At 40.4% G+C, this 18,484-nt stretch overlaps 1 protein-coding gene across 1 annotated transcript; it reads right to left on the bottom strand.

Moving 5' to 3' along the window:
• Positions 1–12,351: 12,351 nt before the first annotated feature.
• Positions 12,352–14,096, bottom strand: LOC125415163 (uncharacterized protein CXorf49 homolog). The gene has a single exon (XM_048457337.3). The coding sequence runs from the start codon at positions 14,088–14,090 to the stop codon at positions 12,564–12,566; it is 1,527 nt and encodes a 508-aa protein (XP_048313294.3). The 5' UTR covers positions 14,091–14,096; the 3' UTR covers positions 12,352–12,563.
• Between the last annotated feature and the right edge of the window lie 4,388 nt (positions 14,097–18,484).

Below are 18,484 nucleotides of genomic sequence, written 5' to 3' on the forward strand. Positions count from 1 at the left end.
TCACAGCTCCAAAATCAAACATGGAAAGAAATCAGAGAGTGTTGGCTCTTGAATTTTAGCGCTGTTAATAATCACAGTGGGTGCTTATTAAAAATACAGTTCCCCAGCCTTCACTCTAGGCCTATCTGCTTCAATCTTCATCTAGAATCTACATTTTGAACAAGCTCCCTGGTGACTATGACACGAGGCTTCCACAAATATTATTTAAGGAATGCACGTTTTGAAATAAATTTTACCAATAAAAAATGAAGAAAGGCACTCTTCATTTCTGCACACATTTAATATTCATGGAATATGAAATGCCATTAATGACCACAGGAATGTTTAGTTGGGGATTTCCAATTCAGCCAGCCTGTCATCTTCTTTTCAGGATTTGCATTGGTGGTAGGTTGGAGGAAGTCGCCCTTTTTAAAAACAGACAGACACCAAGGGTCAGGGGTGAGAAAGGTTCCAAGTCCTGGTGTAGCTTTGGGCACACTGAGCCTTTACTTCTGAGTTCCATTAGGATGAAATAGGCAAGCTCCAGCTGAGACAGCCTTTCATCTTTACAAAGAAGCTAATGTGGAGAGCTACTTAGGGTGATGCCCGCTAAGAAGTGGGAACTACTTCCGTATAAGGATAATGCATCTCTGTCTTTATGTATATGTCTGTCAGAGCAAAAGGTGCTAATTTCCTGTCTAACAATAGCAAAACAGCAACTAAATCTCTGCCACAGCTTTGGGTAAAAGATAGGAAAGGAACTAGTCTTTATTTTGTGTCTGGGAAACTGGGTCTTAGACTGAAAGGGAAATGGTTAGGACCAAATAAATATGATTCCATCTTTCCCAGTCCCTCCTACCCTCCTATCATGTCTTCTTCTTCTTCTCCTTCTTCTTCTTCTTCTTCTTCTTCTTCTTCTTCTTCTTCTTCTTCTTCTTCTTCTTCTTCTTCTTCTTCTTCCTCTTCTTCTTCTCCCCTCCTCCTCCTCCTCCTCCTCCTCCTCCTCCTCCTCCTCTTCTTCTTCTTCTTCTTCTTCTTCTTCTTCTTCTTCTTCTTCTTCCTTTCTCCTCCTCCTCTTCTTCTTCTTCTTCTTTTTCTTTTTCTTTTCTCTTCTCTTCCTCCTCCTCCTCTTCTTCTTCTTCTTCTTCTTCTTCTTTTTCTTTTTCTTTTCTCTTCTCCTCCTTTTCCTTCTTTTTGATAAAGCTGATTTCAAACTCACTCTGCAACCAAGTGGACTTTTATTTCTTATCCCCTTGCTTCTACTTTCCACATGCTGCATTAAAAAGATGCACCATCATATCTGGTTTACCTACTACAGGGGGCAACTCAAGTCCTCATGTACACTAGGCAAGCAGTCTATCATTCCTCGCAGCAAACAGACTACCACAGGGCTTTGTTATCACGTGCAGAAGTTCTGTGGGTTTTCGGGGTTGTGCTGAGTTTTTCTTTTTCTTTTTTTTAAATATTTATTTATTTATTATGTATACAATATTCTGTCATTACAGATGGTTGTGAGCCACAATGTGGTTGCTGGGAATTGAACTCAGGACCTTTGGAAGAGCAAGCAATGCTCTTAACCACTGAGCCATCTCTCCAGCCCCTGTGCTGAGTTTTTCTTACTGGAATCTCTTACATGGCTACAGTTAGAGGGCAACTGGGCCGAGAAGCCTCCCAGAGGCTCTGCTGAGCAGATGTTCAAGACGTTGTTTTTATGCACACGTGAGTTACCTTGATGCCCTTTGACCTTCTCTTCTTTTTCTCCCTACCCCCCCCCCTCCCCCGCCAAGACAGGACTCCTCTGTGTAGCCTTGGTTGTCCTGGAACAGCTTTGTTAGACCAGGTTAGTCTCAAACTCAAAGAGATCTGCCTGCCTTTGCCTTCTGAGTGCTGAGATTAAAGGCATGGATTACCACCACCTGGCTCTTTTCCTCATTTGTATCTCATCCTCTCAAGTTCTAGGCTTTGTCGAGCATATTTATGCTTCCAATGCCATCAGCTTTGTTCTAAGCCAGCAGAAAGAAGAAACTTATAAACGCTCGAGGATTATTATTGGGATTGATGAAAGTATATTAGCACAATATTCTATTGGCCAAAGCTATCACAGAGTTCTTTCAGATCCAAGGAGATAAAGAAATATCTTTTCCCTCTTGACGAGGGACTGTCAAGGTCAAATTGCAGAGCACTTGGGATGGGATGGAAAATATTTTTGCTGTCATCTTCAGGTAAGTTTTCTTTCCATGGAGGAATATGCAATATATAATGAGAAGATATAAAAACAATTACAGAAACAGTGCTAATTACATTATAAATACACATATGCATTATTATATAAATGTATATGGTACCTCTTCATTTACATACATTACATCTATTCTCCAGAGACTCATAGACTTTTTCAATTCCCCCTTTTTTTGTTTTGTTTTGTTTTGTTTTTTTGAGACAGGGTTTCTCTATAGCTTTGGAGCCTGTCCTGGAAACTAGCTCTTGTAGACCAGGTTGGCCTCGATCTCATAGAGATCCACCTGCCTCTGATCCCAAGTGCTGGGATTAAAGGCATGCACTAACACTGTCTGGCTGACCTTCTCAATTCTTATTTGCTTCCTGACCCACCCTATTGTAAAACTTTCTTATGCTTATCTAATTGCTTTCTGGGTTCCCCTCAACCCACTGTCCTTCCACCTGTGAAGAGACATCTCTATGTACCAACCCCAGTTACAGCAATCTGTCTGGATTAATTCATTTGGTGTTCATAACATGTTTACAAGGTAGACACACTTATTTTTATTGTTCTTAATATAATTACTGGAGGATCGTGACTCAGTGGGTAAGAGAGCATTCTGTGAAAGCTTGAGGGTATGACGTCAGATTCTCAACACCCGTGTAAAAAAGTCAGGCATGACTTTGTGCACTTGTTGACCTAGTAGTGGAGGTGGGATACGTCTCTTAATTTCTCGTCATCCTTTGGATCTCGGCTAAAGAGGCTCTTCCTTGGAGAAGTCTTTCTTGACCTTTTCAGGCTGAGTTGAGCCTTTTTAAAGAGTCCTCATCTGACATTTTCTTCCGTCATATAACACTTGCCAGCGCCAAATCTATCAAGGCACACCCAACATGATCATTTTAAAATGTAATATTGGTTATTCTAGCATATAATTGCTATGAAAGCATAAATTTAACCAATTTCTGTCTTAATCCCAAGATTCAATGCCTGCCTGCCTGACAGTGTTAACAAATAACTTTTAAGATGTAATAATCTGCCCACAGAATTCAAATCAGTTGCTTTACTTGTGGTCAAAGCTCAAGTTCTCAGAAGAGCAGCAGTAGAAAATGAAGATCAATCATAGCAGGACTGCTCTAGTCTACATATACCACACTTCACCCCACTAACCCGGTGAGGTTTAGCCATCACTTCTGTTTATAATGGAAGAAGCCAAGGTCTTAGAGTTAGCAAGAGAGTGAGCAAAAATGAACGAGCAGTACCCGCCTACAATGGTCTATTTCGCTTTCCCTTCTCCTTTCATTCCATTCCCTTCCCTCCTCTTCCTCTAACCCATTTTAAATTGTCCCATGTAGCAGGGTTTATTCATCTTTATGAAGATCATTCCTTGTATTCATAATCCATCCATCCTTTTGCTGGGAATAGTCATTTGGGCCACACCCTTGTCTCTGTGCCTTGAATATTTTATGAATATTACAGCATTCTTTACCTATGTCATGTCAGAGCATATCATGGCCAGAGCTGTTGTGAATAATCCTATGTAACATATAACTATATTACACACACACAAACACTGGAAGAAGAATATATAGTGCCATGTGTATATGCTTTATTTAATAAATGCTCCCAAAAACTTTTAAAAAGTAAGTGCTCAAATTTATATCCTCCCCTGACTAGTGTATGAGAATTTTAGGTGTTCTATACCTAGTACTGTCATTCTTGTTCACATTAGTCATTCCAGTGGGTGTGTGGAAGCATCTAATTATAGGTATTTGACTTTTAATTAGCACTTGAAGGTTTTACTGTGGCATTTTTATACACAATTTATCTTTGCTGTTTCTCCCTTCTCCCTTTCTCCTCCACCCCTTTCTCCTATCCTCCTACTCTTTCACCCCTACAAACCCCTTTCCACATTCATTCCATGTCTTCATTGCTCCCCTTTCCTTAAGACTCTCATGGTTTTCTTTCTAGCTTCCTGACATCTTCTTATACTCACACCTGAAAGTATACACACACAAAAAAAATTTAAAAACTCGGATCCATGTGAACACGAGAACATATCATCATAGTCTCAGTATATATGTCCTTGGCAGGCAGCTTGATAAAACACGGGTTCATGCCATCTGATCCAATTTGCACAGTGTGAGTTATGTAGTTTTCCTGGCTCACTCTTCACTTACTGTTGCTGTCTTGGTGTGATTATTAGAAAAGCCCCTTTTGCTTGCAACAACACTACCAGTTTGGAGAGCACATTTCATTTTTATTAGTTTTAAGTTTATCTTTTGCAATTAAGATATAGTGACACCATTTTCCTCTTCCATTTTTTCCTCCAGCTTCTCTCATTTCCCCCTCTTACCTTACTCCATCTTGAATTCACAGACTCTTTTTCTTTCATGGTTATTGCTATATAATATATCCTGCTAAATCTGCGTAGTGTTACTTGTGTGTACATGACTTTAAGGCTGACCAGTTGGTGTTGGAGAGTGAATTAGGGCGCTTAGCCCTTAAGAAGACGATTTCTCTTGTTTTCAGCATCCTTTAGTTGCCTGCAGTCATTTCTGAGGGCCTTGTGAGAGCTCCTCCTTCCATGTGAGCAAGTTTGCTGGTGGTGTCACCGTCAGGTCTTCTTTAGGCTGCCATATTGTTGGGGTATCATGGGCAAAGCTTCCCCATCATATCTAGGAGTCATAATCACACAGTAGACTTCCTGGTCCTCTAGGTCTTACAAACCTTCCATGCCTTCTTCTGTGATGTTCCCTGAGCCTTAGGTACAGGAGTCATGTTGTAGATATATCAATTGGGGCTGAGTACCAAGTTTGTTTTCTGTTCTTTGGCCAGTTGTGTTTTTCTCTAATGGTCTCATTTGTGGCAAAGAGAAACTTCTTTTCTTTTCTTGTTTATTTGAGTCGAGTTCTCTCTGTCTAGCCCTGGCTATCCTGGAGCTTGCTACAGAGACTAGGAGGATAGCCTTGGACTCAGAGATCTACCTCCCTCTGCCTCCCAAGTGCTAGGGTTAAAGGAGTGACCTACCACGCCTAGAAAGAGGCTTCTTGGATGAGGGGTGAGAGCTACACTTACCTGTGGATGTAAGAAAAAGTATTTAGATGCAATTAGGAATTATGCTTAGTTTAGTAAAGTAGAAGATAGACAGCTTTCCTCTAAAATCTATAACTTACTATCTCTGCGTATTTGACTAAGTTTCTAGTACCAGGCATGATTGCTCTCCTATTGAGCAGGCCTGAATTACACCACTGTTGTTATTGCCAAGGAATGAATGCCACTTTTGTGCCTGTTGGGATATCTTGCCATATTGGTCATAGAGATCACAACTTGGTAGGACTATTGAGGCTTTTCTTTCTTGGCAGCTTATATAGTCATTCATCAAGGAGGACTCGTGTTCTTTCCAGTTCGGAATAGAGTACACATTTTATAGCTACCTGACATAGCATGCACTTTTAAAATGAAGTACCTATTTAAATATTGTTGTCATCTTTCTATTATGTGGTTTATTTTTCTCATCAATAGATAAAGACTACTACTATATATATGTAATAAACACACATATTATATATATATAATCCTGGTATGAGTTTATGTGTTGGTACATGAACTGTAAATATATTTTACTCAATACCTTGACTAAGAATTTGTAATTGTTGTTCTTGTTGTTTTTTTTGTTTTGTTTATTGCACAAATACCTAGGTTTGTTTCCTGGTTTAAACACAGGATGTGGCTAAAGCTCTGAAACTGAAATCCTGTTCATTCGCACCCAAGGTTTGAGGAAGAATTAGAGTCTGATTATAGAAAAGTGCAGCTGTGCATCTTTGTCCTGTGAGAAAGGGTTTGGGGAGAGCAACTTGCTTTCAAAACAGAAGCAAATATGAAGGCTTGATCTTGGACTTCATTCAGTCTCTGCTGTTCATCAGGTAACCAAGGCAACTATATCATGTTTTAGTTTTCTGATCTCCAAAAGAGACAGAGACAGTTAGTTAGTTTTCAGATTACTTTTTGGTGTGTGTGCTCATTTATTAAAAATTTAAGTACAGTAGTCTCTGCTCCTAGATCATTTAACAAACATTACAAAATTCACCATTCCCACCATGTCCTATTGTAGGTGCCGGGGACCAATGGTAGAAGTTATGATCTTTATTTGAGAACATGAAATAATTATAATCATTATAATGCTACTTAAAGGTTATTTACTTACAGGTTCCTACTCAACAGATTTATTTTATAGAATCTTTTAAAGAAGAGGACTTCATTTATCTCCCCCCCCCTCTTTCTCTCTATACCTACCTACCTTCCATCACAGTGTGGGACCTCAGTATACAGTTATTGAATTCTTTTGAATTAATTTCAGGCTCTTTTTTTTTACACCCATTAACTATTGTTGCTATTCATTAGAACACCCCTCTTGCTTATCCTTCACCACTCTGCTTCAAGCTGAATTTAAAGTTTGATTGCAGCTGTGTGCACAAAACAAAATCAAATCAACATACCTTCGAGTCATCTACCATTTTACATAGTAAAATTGTGTCTCATCTTAGATAGTAAAATTTGTCTAGGGTTGTGTGGGAAAAGATAAAGGTTTTCTTAGGTGTAGTGGAAAAAGTATTGGGATTGATTAGTGATGTCTGTGGAGGATAGAGGCCAAGTTATCGGTAGCATGCATGCTATGCATCTGTGATCTCTTCTGTATATCTTAAGATGAGAACTTTCCTCAAGAAGAAAGGATTATAGGAAACCTTAGATTTACAGTTAGTAGAGATGAGAACAACTGTGAATGAGTCTCTTTCGTCATGGTGCTCCTTGGGTGAGATGACTGGTGGTACTCAGAGAGAACCCTGTTTCTTTATTTGTTTGACTTACTATTATTCCAGATACTCAGTAAGCATCACAGTCATAGAATAGGCAAATGACTCAGGTTGTACAATCTCTCTATGCGGATCATTTAGTAACTGAGTTTCTATAATTTCCTGAGCCCTCATAAGAGACGAGGTAATATCCAAACCACTTTACCTTCCTAATCCATGCAGGAAGATTAGTTGTAAGACTAGAACTTGATGTTATTGCCTTCTGTACTGTAGATAATAGATTTTGGCATGTCTTCATTTCAAGTTCTTGATGAGTATTTCTTGTGTGTTTCTGGGTATTAGCACATGATTCTATGCTTCATTTTTCTCTCATCTACAGATTGGGGAGGTTTAAACATATATTTAATATTCTGGGTTTGATTCAAGACTGATATTTTCTAGGATTATGTCTACAGAAGACCAGCTCTTTAGGCTGCTATCAGCTTGTGACTTCTTTTCTACAGAGTCTTGGCTAACTCCTAGCCAAGACTTGGCTAACTCTAAAGATAGGACCCTTGTCTCCTGTATCCTCATAACTCCAGGTGCAACAGGCAGCTTTTCTGTCATGTTGAATCCAAGCCTGAAAATCTTTTGCTGAAAAGATGTTAGTTGAATACTTATATAAAATAAGTGTCATTTGAGCATTAACACCAGACAGTGAGTTGTTGGAAGCAGTTGAAGTGTCTATTCAAAATGTCATTCCAAATCTGATACTCTGGACATGATTGGTGTCATTGTTAGTGTTGTCAAATTGACTGACAGAAGTTAGAATCACTGGGAAAATGGGCCACTGGGCATGTTTGTAGGGGATTATCTTGATTACATTTATTGAGATAGGAGGAACTGTCCACTGCAGGTGGCACCATTTCCTAGGCGGGGGATCCAGGATTGTACAGAAGTGGAGAGAACTGAACTGAGAACTAGCAGGCGTTCATTAATTGCTGTCTTAGAACATAACCTGACCAACTGTTTCAATTTCCTGCTGTCTTGACTTCTCTACCACGGTGACTTCTAAGTTGAATTGTGAGTTAAAATAAACTCCCCCTTATGTTGCTTTCTTTTGTCAGAGTATTTTATTAAAGCAACAGCAAAGGCCCTAAGATCATGAGTTATTGCTGTTTTTTTTTATTCCAGGCAAGAATAAGTTCAGAGCTGTAAGAACCCAGAACTCCTGGTGTTCAGTCTGATACATACCTGGTGGGAACTATACATAGGTCCTGGTAGCTTACCAATAGGATTCCACGATCTATTCCTTTCTCTTTGCACACTCAATGCTACCCTGAGGCACTGTGGCTGGAGTTCTGACAGGGTTTTGTCTGTAATGTTGGTGCAAATAGTGTAATATTAGGTTTAAATTCCAGACCTGTGAATCCATTAACCAGAGTCAGGTTTGATTGGGTGAGATGGAATCTGAAAACTTGTATTTGCATAGCTCCTTCAGATAACGTCGATAGTAAGATTTAGATCCACTGATTTGTAAAGGCATCTTGTTTGTCTTAGCAAGGCAGCTAGGCTTTCTGTAATATTGCTTCCACCTCGATTCCCTAGTTCCTTCTCTTGTACTCGTCCCGTGTTTGTGCCCTGCAAAGGCCCTTTGCAAACATGACAGGTTCTGTGTGGTGCTTTCCTACGCTCATGCTTTGGCATCTGCCTATAACTTCTGCACCAGGTGTCTCTTGAGTGAACTAACACCCTTCAAGGGCCAGTTTAATCTTCATCTCTCTCTCTCTCTCTCTCTCTCTCTCTCTCTCTCTCTCTCTCTCTCTCTCTCTGTGTGTGTGTGTGTGTTTCCTGGTAACCACCCATCTGCCTCCAGAATTAACTGATCCCCTCTTTGAATTCCCATAATACATGTAACATTTTGCCACTATTATAGCTACAGTGACATATTTTTTACTCACGGTATTGGCACAAACAGCCAAATAGTGGGATACGGTATTTTAAATAGAACAGAGAATTTGAAATTATTTTTATGCCTAATCTCTGAAGTTTTCAACCAAGCTAAAAATAATGCTTATTATATCAAGAGATACAGAACTGAGTTTATAATATAAAAAGTTCTCCAAACCTTCCCAGGGCAACAAAAACTTCCTATTCCATCTCCTTAGACTAATTCAAATTTCTGGAACCAATTACTAAGATAAAATAAACATTTTTTTTATCAGGTAATGCAAAAGTCTATGTCTGATACAAGATCTGTTTTACCTCACCAGAGATACGTTTGCTTGCTTCTCCTGTGTTCGTGTGAAAAACCACAATTTTGAAATGCATATTTAAACATTCACAAACCCATATAATTTCTTTATATCTTGCTTTTGTTACTGAGTGACTTATTTTGGAGATTTACTTTATATATAAACAAGAAGATGTCTCATTCTTTTGGGGTGTTGGGTGTTTCATCACTATTAACTGTGCTAGCATTTACTTAGTTATTGGAAATTTAGTGGGCTACTTATTTTGCTTTTTAAGTAATTCCTCAGTGCGTGTGTGTGAGAGCATAATTTTTAGTGTATAGGAATAGCGGAGGCTGACCTATTAAAACAGGAATTGTTGGTGTGCACATTTTTATATTTAATGAATATAGTCAACTGTTCTTCATAAAGCACATGTGAATGATGCTCCCAGTGCAAACATATTTGATGATTCCAAGTGCTACTGATTCTTTATGATTTGCCACTCTGTTATTTAAGAAGTAGTATCTCTTGATAGTTTTAATTTGCATATCTCATTATAACAAGACAGAATCTTTCTTCTTGCAGTTACGGCTAATCATGCTTCCTGTGAAGTTTCTTTTCATGATGCATTAAAAAAAACCAATCAAATTTGTCCATTTTTTTCCCTTTATGGTCTGTGGAATTGGTTACTGTAAAGTAATTTTCAAAGATATAACTCAAACTTCAAAATTTGTATTATCTGGTCAAAATTACTAATTTCATTTTAATTATTGCCTTCAAAAATTGGGATTAGTCTAGGGAGATGGAATGGGGAGTCTCCTGCTGATCTGGTAAGGTGTTTTATTTTTTTTATATCAGTATTTTCTCTGTATACTAGAATTTTATTCTGACTTGAATATTATTTATTCTTGATATCTTCCTCAAGGGAACTAGCTTTAACTATTTTTCAAATCTATGGTGTTCTTTTCTGTACATCTCCCTTCAGTGTAATTATCTTTATTACCATGATGGTGCTAGAACCCAGGACCATATGCATTCTAAGCAAGAACTCCACCACCGAGCAACATCTCTAGACTCCTTTTGCAGTGTTTCTGGTCCACGGTAAGCTTTTAGTACGACCTTTTATTTATGATCATTTTCTCTAGAATTCTCTTCTGAGTGCTAAGAGTTGATGATTCCTCTCTCTCCATCCTCTGAACCAGTGTTACTAAGGAAATGTCTCCTTTGCTGTGTTCATGGATTAAGCCAGCACTATTGTTAGATGATGTTTACGTTAACATTTGATTACAATTCTCATCTACCATCACACGTTTCACAAATATATTTTCCTTGTGCTGCCTCCCATTTGGTGATTTTTGTTTGTTCTTTAAGTAGCAAATGTGATGTTTTGTCGACTTCCCTTGGTAATTTATTCATTTGTTATTTTGAGTTTGGGTCTCACTATACAGCTCTGGCTGTCCTGAAACTGACTATGTAGACCTAGATGGCTTTGAACTCCCAGTGAACTGCCTCTGCTGAGGTTAAAGGCATGCACTAATACTGCCCAATGTTCCTTCATAACTTTTATATGAAGTTTTCCATAGAGTAGTGTTATATTCATAGGAATGAGATATGAAAGCAGTTCCTAACAGGAGTGGTGATGTCCCTGGCTCACTGCAAGTTTTCGTGATACTTTGTCCTGTGGTTTGGACTTTCTCAGTTCAGAGCGTATCAAGCAGTGTGGCTGCTTCTAACTTGGCGCCCCCTACCCAACAACATGATTGCCTTTTCCTTATGATGTCACTGAAAGTCCAGAGATGGTTTCTTCACTAATCCTTTGTCTATCCCAATAGTTACAGGGGATGGGGGTCAGCTACATCCACCTCCAGGGTAGGAAATCTGCCATCAAAATTGCACTCTACCGTACCTAGTTCTGAAACCATGGCAGTCCTTGATATTTTCCTGAAATCTGACTTTAAGCTCTAGGCAGTTCTTCCTCACACGGGATGCCTAGTTGTTATTCTCCCCATTTTAGAGAAGCAAAAATGAAAGCTCAGCAAAATTAAACTGAGTCATCAAGGGCACTTGATTAGCAAGGGCTGAAGCTGAGATTTAACGGTGAGTTAATAGCTACCCCACAGGGTTCTTAGCTCCATGCCACGTAGCTTTGTGGTTATTTTTTACACTGCACTGCAGTTTGTTCTCCGATATTGGTGTGACTCTCTCCTACCCACGAGATGATACATCTTCGGAGCAATTAAACGATGTTTTCTATTCCTAGACTCCAGAGTCTATCCTTGATCAGTACAGCCTAGGTGTCTGTCATGGGGTGAAATGGGGAGACTGTGTGGACGTCATCAAGTCGCCTTGTCTAAGACACCAATAAAGAATTGCGGGAAAAGTGACCCCCCTACCGAGTCCTTTCTGAGCTTTGCTTTTGTTTCCAAACATCCTGAAAGCTCGGCTATGTCTTTGCACCTGTTTTCTGCTTGCCAGGCCTGGGGAGTTATCACATAGAGATCTTACATTTAGGTTTTGTTGGGCCAGATCTACTGACTTTCTTCTGAAATTCTGACTGTGTCTCTGTAGCACTATTTGGTTACCACGCCAGGTAGAATTGGTCTGGTGAGCTTTGGAATGCACTAATGAATGCTACTACATGGACAGGCTGCTCCTTGGTGTGTGGGCAAGGGAGAATTCAGACCTTTTAAGAAGGAATAGCAGAGGGAAAGAGAAAGGTGTCAGCTGACTAAATTCTTTGCTTAAAATATTAAAACAACAAATAAGCACCTAGATTTATATTTGTTATATTTGTGGTTTTTCCATCCTTATTCCAGCCCTGTAAAAAGACCTAGTCCCAAACAGAAGCAACTCCCTAAGTTACCCAGAATTGGAGAGGGAAGTTTATGTTTATCTGGAGAACTATCACGATTTCCTTGATATGGGCCCATTCTTAAGGAAACAAACGAACCAAATCAAAACTTGAAGCCCAAATAAAACATTAGTGTTTGAAACATTTATAGAGAATTGAAAAAAATACCCGTGGCCTCTTCAACATCATTTACCTTTGACATATTTTTTACTTCATATTCCATTCCAGGCCCTGTTCATACATAGATCAGTTTTAAGAAGGCGGAGACAAGATGGCATTCTTTAAAGTCATCTTTATTTACTTTATATCACAAACTCTTATTTTCCTTCCTAAGAGGTACGTATGTGAACTACTGTCAACCGGAGAAGGGCTGGGAGACTAAGCAGCGGCAAAGGGGGAAGAATCTGGAGGAGGAAACCGAAGGAAGTAGCTGAACAGCGGCACCGGGCTCCACGGACACCGGCGACTTGTCCTGTGGACACACCTTGGGTTTAACTTGACAGTGCCTGGAACTTCTCATTGACAGCCTGCAGGGCCCATAGCTGTTTCCTGAGGTTCTCTATTTCCTTCTGTAACTCTGGACAACGGGGACAGCCCTGTGTCCCGGGTAGCTGCTGCATCTCTGGATCTGGGGGTAAGGGAGCCACAGGTGGTTCCTGGTCACCGGAGGATGCCGATTTTCTAGACAGGATGCCTTTCTGACTCGGGGCTAAGGGCTGAGAGTTTGCTGGGTCCTGGAGGCTTCTGGCATTTATATCCCCACCGCTGAATTCTTGGTGCGCGCTCTGGGTAGACGCCTCTGCCCTGTGTGTTGGAAATGGAGCCTGTGGGCAGGAATCTTTGATCGAGTCAGTGTCTCCTTTGATTACTGAATGTAAGTCCCTTGTCCGCTTTGCCCCAGGTCTCTTCCCAGCGTAGAAGTTCTTGCACTGTTTGGGTCTCAAAGGCAGCAGTGAGCATTTATTGGACCTCCCAGGCAGTCCAACACCAGAGATTGGGGGGAAGGTGGCTGGTTCTGCAGGAGCTGACTTTAGTCTCTGACCCCACTGATGGAAGGCTCTCCCCAGGGAAACGGCTGAGGCATCCCACAGGGGTTTCTTCTTCTGGGTCATCTTCTTTCTAGGACTGGCCTTGGGCAGGACACCTGCCCCAGGAGCCTCTGGGTAGCTGGGCTTGGCTCCTCCTCCCTTACCCCATAAGACTCCTTGCTTTTTCTTAGAGGAAAAGGTTTCCAGTTCTTTCGAGGCCTGCCTTTCCATGCCAGAAGTGAGTCCCCGGGGAGTAGGGGTCAGCAGGGAGGAAGGCATCCGGATGAAACTCTCCCTGGCTTGGACATTTGAGTGTCTGGCTAGATCTCCAGTCTCTGCTGGGCCACCGGTCTTGGCCTGGCTCCCATCTTTGAGGCAAATGGTCACCCTCATCATCTGTACCTCATTTAATTCGTCTGACAACACAGGTTCTGAAATGGGGTGGTGGGTATCCTCACTGATCACCATCCTGCTAGTGGTACTCTTCCTCGGGGTCACCCAAACCCTGCTTTGCTCCAGTCCTTTGGGGAAGAGAGGCTTTGCCTCCTCTGAACCTGAGGCCTGCAGACCTCTCCTGCTGGAGCCTGTCTCATTCTCAGCACAAAAGCCCTCGGGGGATAGGTTTTCTTTGACTTCTGGTACCTCTAGGTGGGTCACCTGCTGCCCACTGGCCACAGTCTCTGCCTTGGGTTGGGATAGGACGTTCAAATCAACCACTTTCTCATCGACTGGAGGCTCTAGACTCTCTTCCTCCGGCACCAGCACCGGGGATTCCCGCCAGCACCCTTCGGCCCAAAGCACCACCGATGTGGGCTCCAGCACTTCCAGTTGGGACACCAATGGGAGCTCGCTGCCTTTGGGGCCAGCGAGGTTGCCTTCACCTTCGCTGCTCTCAGCAGGCCTTGGCACAAGGCTCAAGCTCTCGGTTTGGTCTCCACCGTCCACATAAATACCATCTTCTGGAACAGACGCCTCCTCAGGAGAGTTCATATTGCCAGTCCCGGAAGCGGAAGTAAAATTCCAGGAAGACCGTTGCTCGGCTCACTTATGTACCCAAGCTCAATCTCAGCATGTATGAAGACCTCCACAGGGGCCGCACTTGCTGACCTAGCACCCAGCAATTTCTGTGATGACTCATTTTCCCCTAAAAATTTTAATTACATCGCAAAAAAAATCTACTGAACTTTAATAAATTAATTTTATTACGTTTATCATGTTTGTATGCCCAGGCTTTAAGGCCTATTTTTTTCTTACAATTAATGCCACAGTAGGTTCACTCTCTCTCTCTAAGTGTGTGTGTGTGTGTGTGTTTGCTAAAATATTTATTTCAGTGGGATTGTGTAGTGTAGGATTCATGTACAGAGGAAAAAGAGTTCCAAACATTTAACCAAAAAACTTTTTTTGACATCGGATCACATATAATTCACGTTGTCCTCAAGCTTGCTTTATACCGTGACCATGATCTTGAATTCTAGATTGTTCTACCTCCATATCTCAAGTGCCACTAGGATTATAGACTGTATTATGGTGTCACATTTATGTGGGGCATCGTGCATATTAGGCATGCATGCTACCACTGAGCTACATCCCCTGCCCTAAAAAGACATCTTCAGCAGTTTTGATGCACGTTCTCAAGAAGAGTTAACTGTCCCTGCTTCTCTGGAGAGGAGTGGAGCCAAGCAATGGACCCCACATGATGGATAGCCCCTGTTTATAGAAGTGTTCGAGCAGAAGTCCGTTGGTCAGTTGCTGTCCTCTTGCTGTCAAGTTAGCATAATCACTTGCTATTTTTACTCAACTATTGTTTTCACTCTTTCCAAAGTTTCTCCTTTACATACTTGTTAAAGCCCAAACCAAGTAACAGTCATCTTCTTGAATCCTTTCCCAGTTCATTTAGAATGGATTTAAAGCCCTTCTTATGGCTCACAGGCTATTCACAAGCTAGCTGGCCTTTTCCTACCTCACGGTCAGCAGATTCCTCTGGGTCACCGGTTCTCAGCCACACTAATCTTGTTTTAAAATCTGCCAAGTCCATTCTCAACAAGACCTTTTTGCTTGTTCTTTGTTGTCTAATCGTCTTGTTTCAGAGATATACACAGCCTAGTCTTCCTTAATTTTTAGAATTTGAATCAAGTGACATTTCTTTGGCACACCTTCCTGATCATTCTGGCTAGTAGTCACCTCTCTCCCAGTTGCTGGTCCTTCTTTATCCCCCACAGTGCTTTGCTTTTCTCTATAGCAATTCTTGCTCCCACTTCTCACTTACCTTTACTGTTTTCTTAATTCAGCACTGGAATGTGGACTCTCGATTAGATTAAGAACTGCATCCACGTCAGCCACTGACACTAATTATTCTACTCAGAGTTGGTCAGCTGTATTATGGTTGACACCAAATATCATTTGAATGAATGGGATCTGGAAGACAGGTTTTTGGAAGATTATTTTTATTGTAAAGTTACTTTGGGTAATTCCAAAACAATCTCCAATTCAAGTCTACTATTTCCTTTGGATGCACAAAGTTGTAAAGTTCTAAAAGTGAAATCTGGAAGGCAGAGAAAAATTGTAGACATTGTGTTTCAATAAACAGCTGCCTCCTGGGCTGTAGTGTTTGCTTACTTAGATTTCTTTCTTGGGTAATATTTTTTTTTACAGTCTTTTGTGAGCCTAGCCCTGGACTGAACACTGAGAAAAGAATGGAAGAAGTGTTTGAAATAGATCTCTCCTTTTAATAGCACGTAGTTAAGTTGTGAAAACAAATATACAGATGTACGTGCTTTCTTCTTTCAACACACATGAATACAGACACAGGGTGACAGAGGTAGAATTCAAATGAGTATAGTCATAGAAAGACCAAAGGATTTTAAATGTTAAGAATGAACTCATTTATACTCCCTTGCCCCCAAATACATAAAGAATACCACACTATTTAACTTTTAAAACATCTTTGATTTTACTTTTCATTACTTTAAAAATTTCAAAAAGAATAACACACTTCGTTAAATACTCTAAATAAATAAATATCCAATTCTCACGACGGCCATCTATGTTTGCAACTATTCTCCTCCTCATCTTCAAGAACAGGAAACTCAGAGTCACACAGGAACTTGCCCAAGCTTACATAGTCATCAAATGGGAAAAGCACTGCTACACAGCCTGCGCTTGAAGTCATCACACTCGTAAGGAACACTTTGGATATAAGACAATTCTTTGAACATATTTAAGCAACTTCTAGATTGTTTCAAAGCTAAATCAGACTAGAAAAGATACTTGAGCTGGGAACACAATGTAGATAAAATCTTGCCATTACAAAAGCAAAAATGAAATTGTTAGGTTAAGCCTATGAAATAGAAACATCTTGAATCTTCTCAAAGTCTACTTATACTTAAAGTAACTAATTCTTTTGTCTATACAATCAGGCTTGCTCAGGTCAGGGAAGAATATTAATAGTTTTAATATGTACCCCTTTGCTGAGCTAAGTAGACACGGACAGTCCCACAATTTCCTAACCAGCGTATGAGTGTCTTTTCATCTCTAACCTTCTTCTTCACTTCATCTTTCCCCTTTCCTTTCCTTCATTCTACATAATTATAATCTAATATGTGTCATATACAGCTCCAGATCCTCATTTAATTATACTTATTTGGTAAACATTTAATATGTATTTGGAGCATAATATAATCTTGAATGGCATGAACACATTTGTATGGAGTTGAGGCACATTATCTTGAGAGGCAAACAAAATATTGTTAACGTGAATCTGACTGGCGTTCTTCAACATTGTGTTAACCTGACAATCCCAAGAATCATAAGTTTCTCAAAGGGAGTCTGACTCTAGTAGATACTACAATTATGTTAGACAAAGCTTTAAATGATCTAGATGATACTCATCATCTAGATGAATAATTTTTGTCACCACAAACCTAGAGATACTTAAGATTCCCTCATTTGAAGAATTGGCTCCACCAGATTGGTCCATGTGTGTTTCTATGGGACATTTTCTTGATTTCAAGCTGATGTAGGAGGGCCTAGTACACCATGGACAGTGTCACCCATGGTCAGGTAGGCCTGGACTGTATAAGAAGCATAGCTGAGAAAACCGGTCAACACAAGCCAGTAAGCAACGTTCGGCTTTGGTCTTTGTTTGGGCTCTTGCCTCCAGTTACCTGTTTTGAGCTTCAGCCCTGGCTTCTCTCAATGACAGGCTATAGCCTAGAAGCTGAAATAAACCCTTTCCTCTCCAAGTTGTGTTTTGAAATGACAGCTGTTATGGAAAGCAAACGAGGATGCCATCTTATGTTCTAAAGAATGGGTACTTGTTTGAGATAAATTGCTTGTTTCTGGTCTGCCCATAAATGTCACCAGATATTATTACCCACCAGCTAGGTTTGGTATTGTCATACACAGGGAACTTGCAGTTCAAAGGAGTCAGGTGTGTGCATGAAATAACCAATAGGATATTAGGTAGAAAAGAATAGAAATTAAGTAGTAAGAGGGTTAAACTACCAGAAGTTTTGAATATATGAGAAATAGTATTATTTGGTGGAAGAATACAACAGTGAAACAATTGAAAGAATAGTCATAAAATAAAACATTTCTCCAAAAAGTGAAAGTTCCCAATGTATTGATGCTATGTGTTTTAAAATTCAAGAGACATAGGGTTTCATAGTCTATTTTTTTACATAAATTTCATATGTGTGGTACATTTATTATGAAGGTTCTGGATAACTTAGCAGGTGGGTGCTGGAGCTATAATAAGGAACTTTATGTACATGGATGCTAGGTATGTGTGTTGAAATATGCTGCTGTATATAGTTTTCATGAAGGAGTCCCACGGGTGACTTTGGGAATTCAAACCTACCACGGTTTCCTCTTAGAGGGCAGGGCCTCATCATAGACAGAGCTAATACTGCTGTCATCACACTTCACATGTGTGGAAACTGAAGCACACGTGGCAGCTACACTCACCCAACACCTCCGGATATATTCTGATATAAATACAGTCCTAATGTGTTCTCGCATTCCTATCTGAGCAGTGTGTCTGTGGAGTTTCCTATAGCAAAACATAGTTTGCCTATGAGTTGTACGCCAGAGTCCACACCATCTAATAACAAACTGAAATCAAGACAATGCTCATGTTCAGCTCCATGTGAGATCACAGACTTTATATACCCTAGGCCTGCTTTATGCAGTTGCATACAATGTGATGCTGACCTAGATCAGCGACTGGCTCAGCTCACAAGTGGCCTCACAGTGACTACAATAGAAGACGTAATGATATTGGTGTCCATTAGTCAGGATGTATCATATATACCAGAACTTACTCTAGGTGGTTTAAGAACCTGAGAAATTCTTAAAAGGTATCATGCAGCTTGGAGGAGCATTAG

Source organism: Myodes glareolus, chromosome 19, assembly GCF_982192425.1.
Source record: "Myodes glareolus chromosome 19, mMyoGla1.1, whole genome shotgun sequence".
NCBI classification, from domain to species: domain Eukaryota; kingdom Metazoa; phylum Chordata; class Mammalia; order Rodentia; family Cricetidae; genus Myodes; species Myodes glareolus.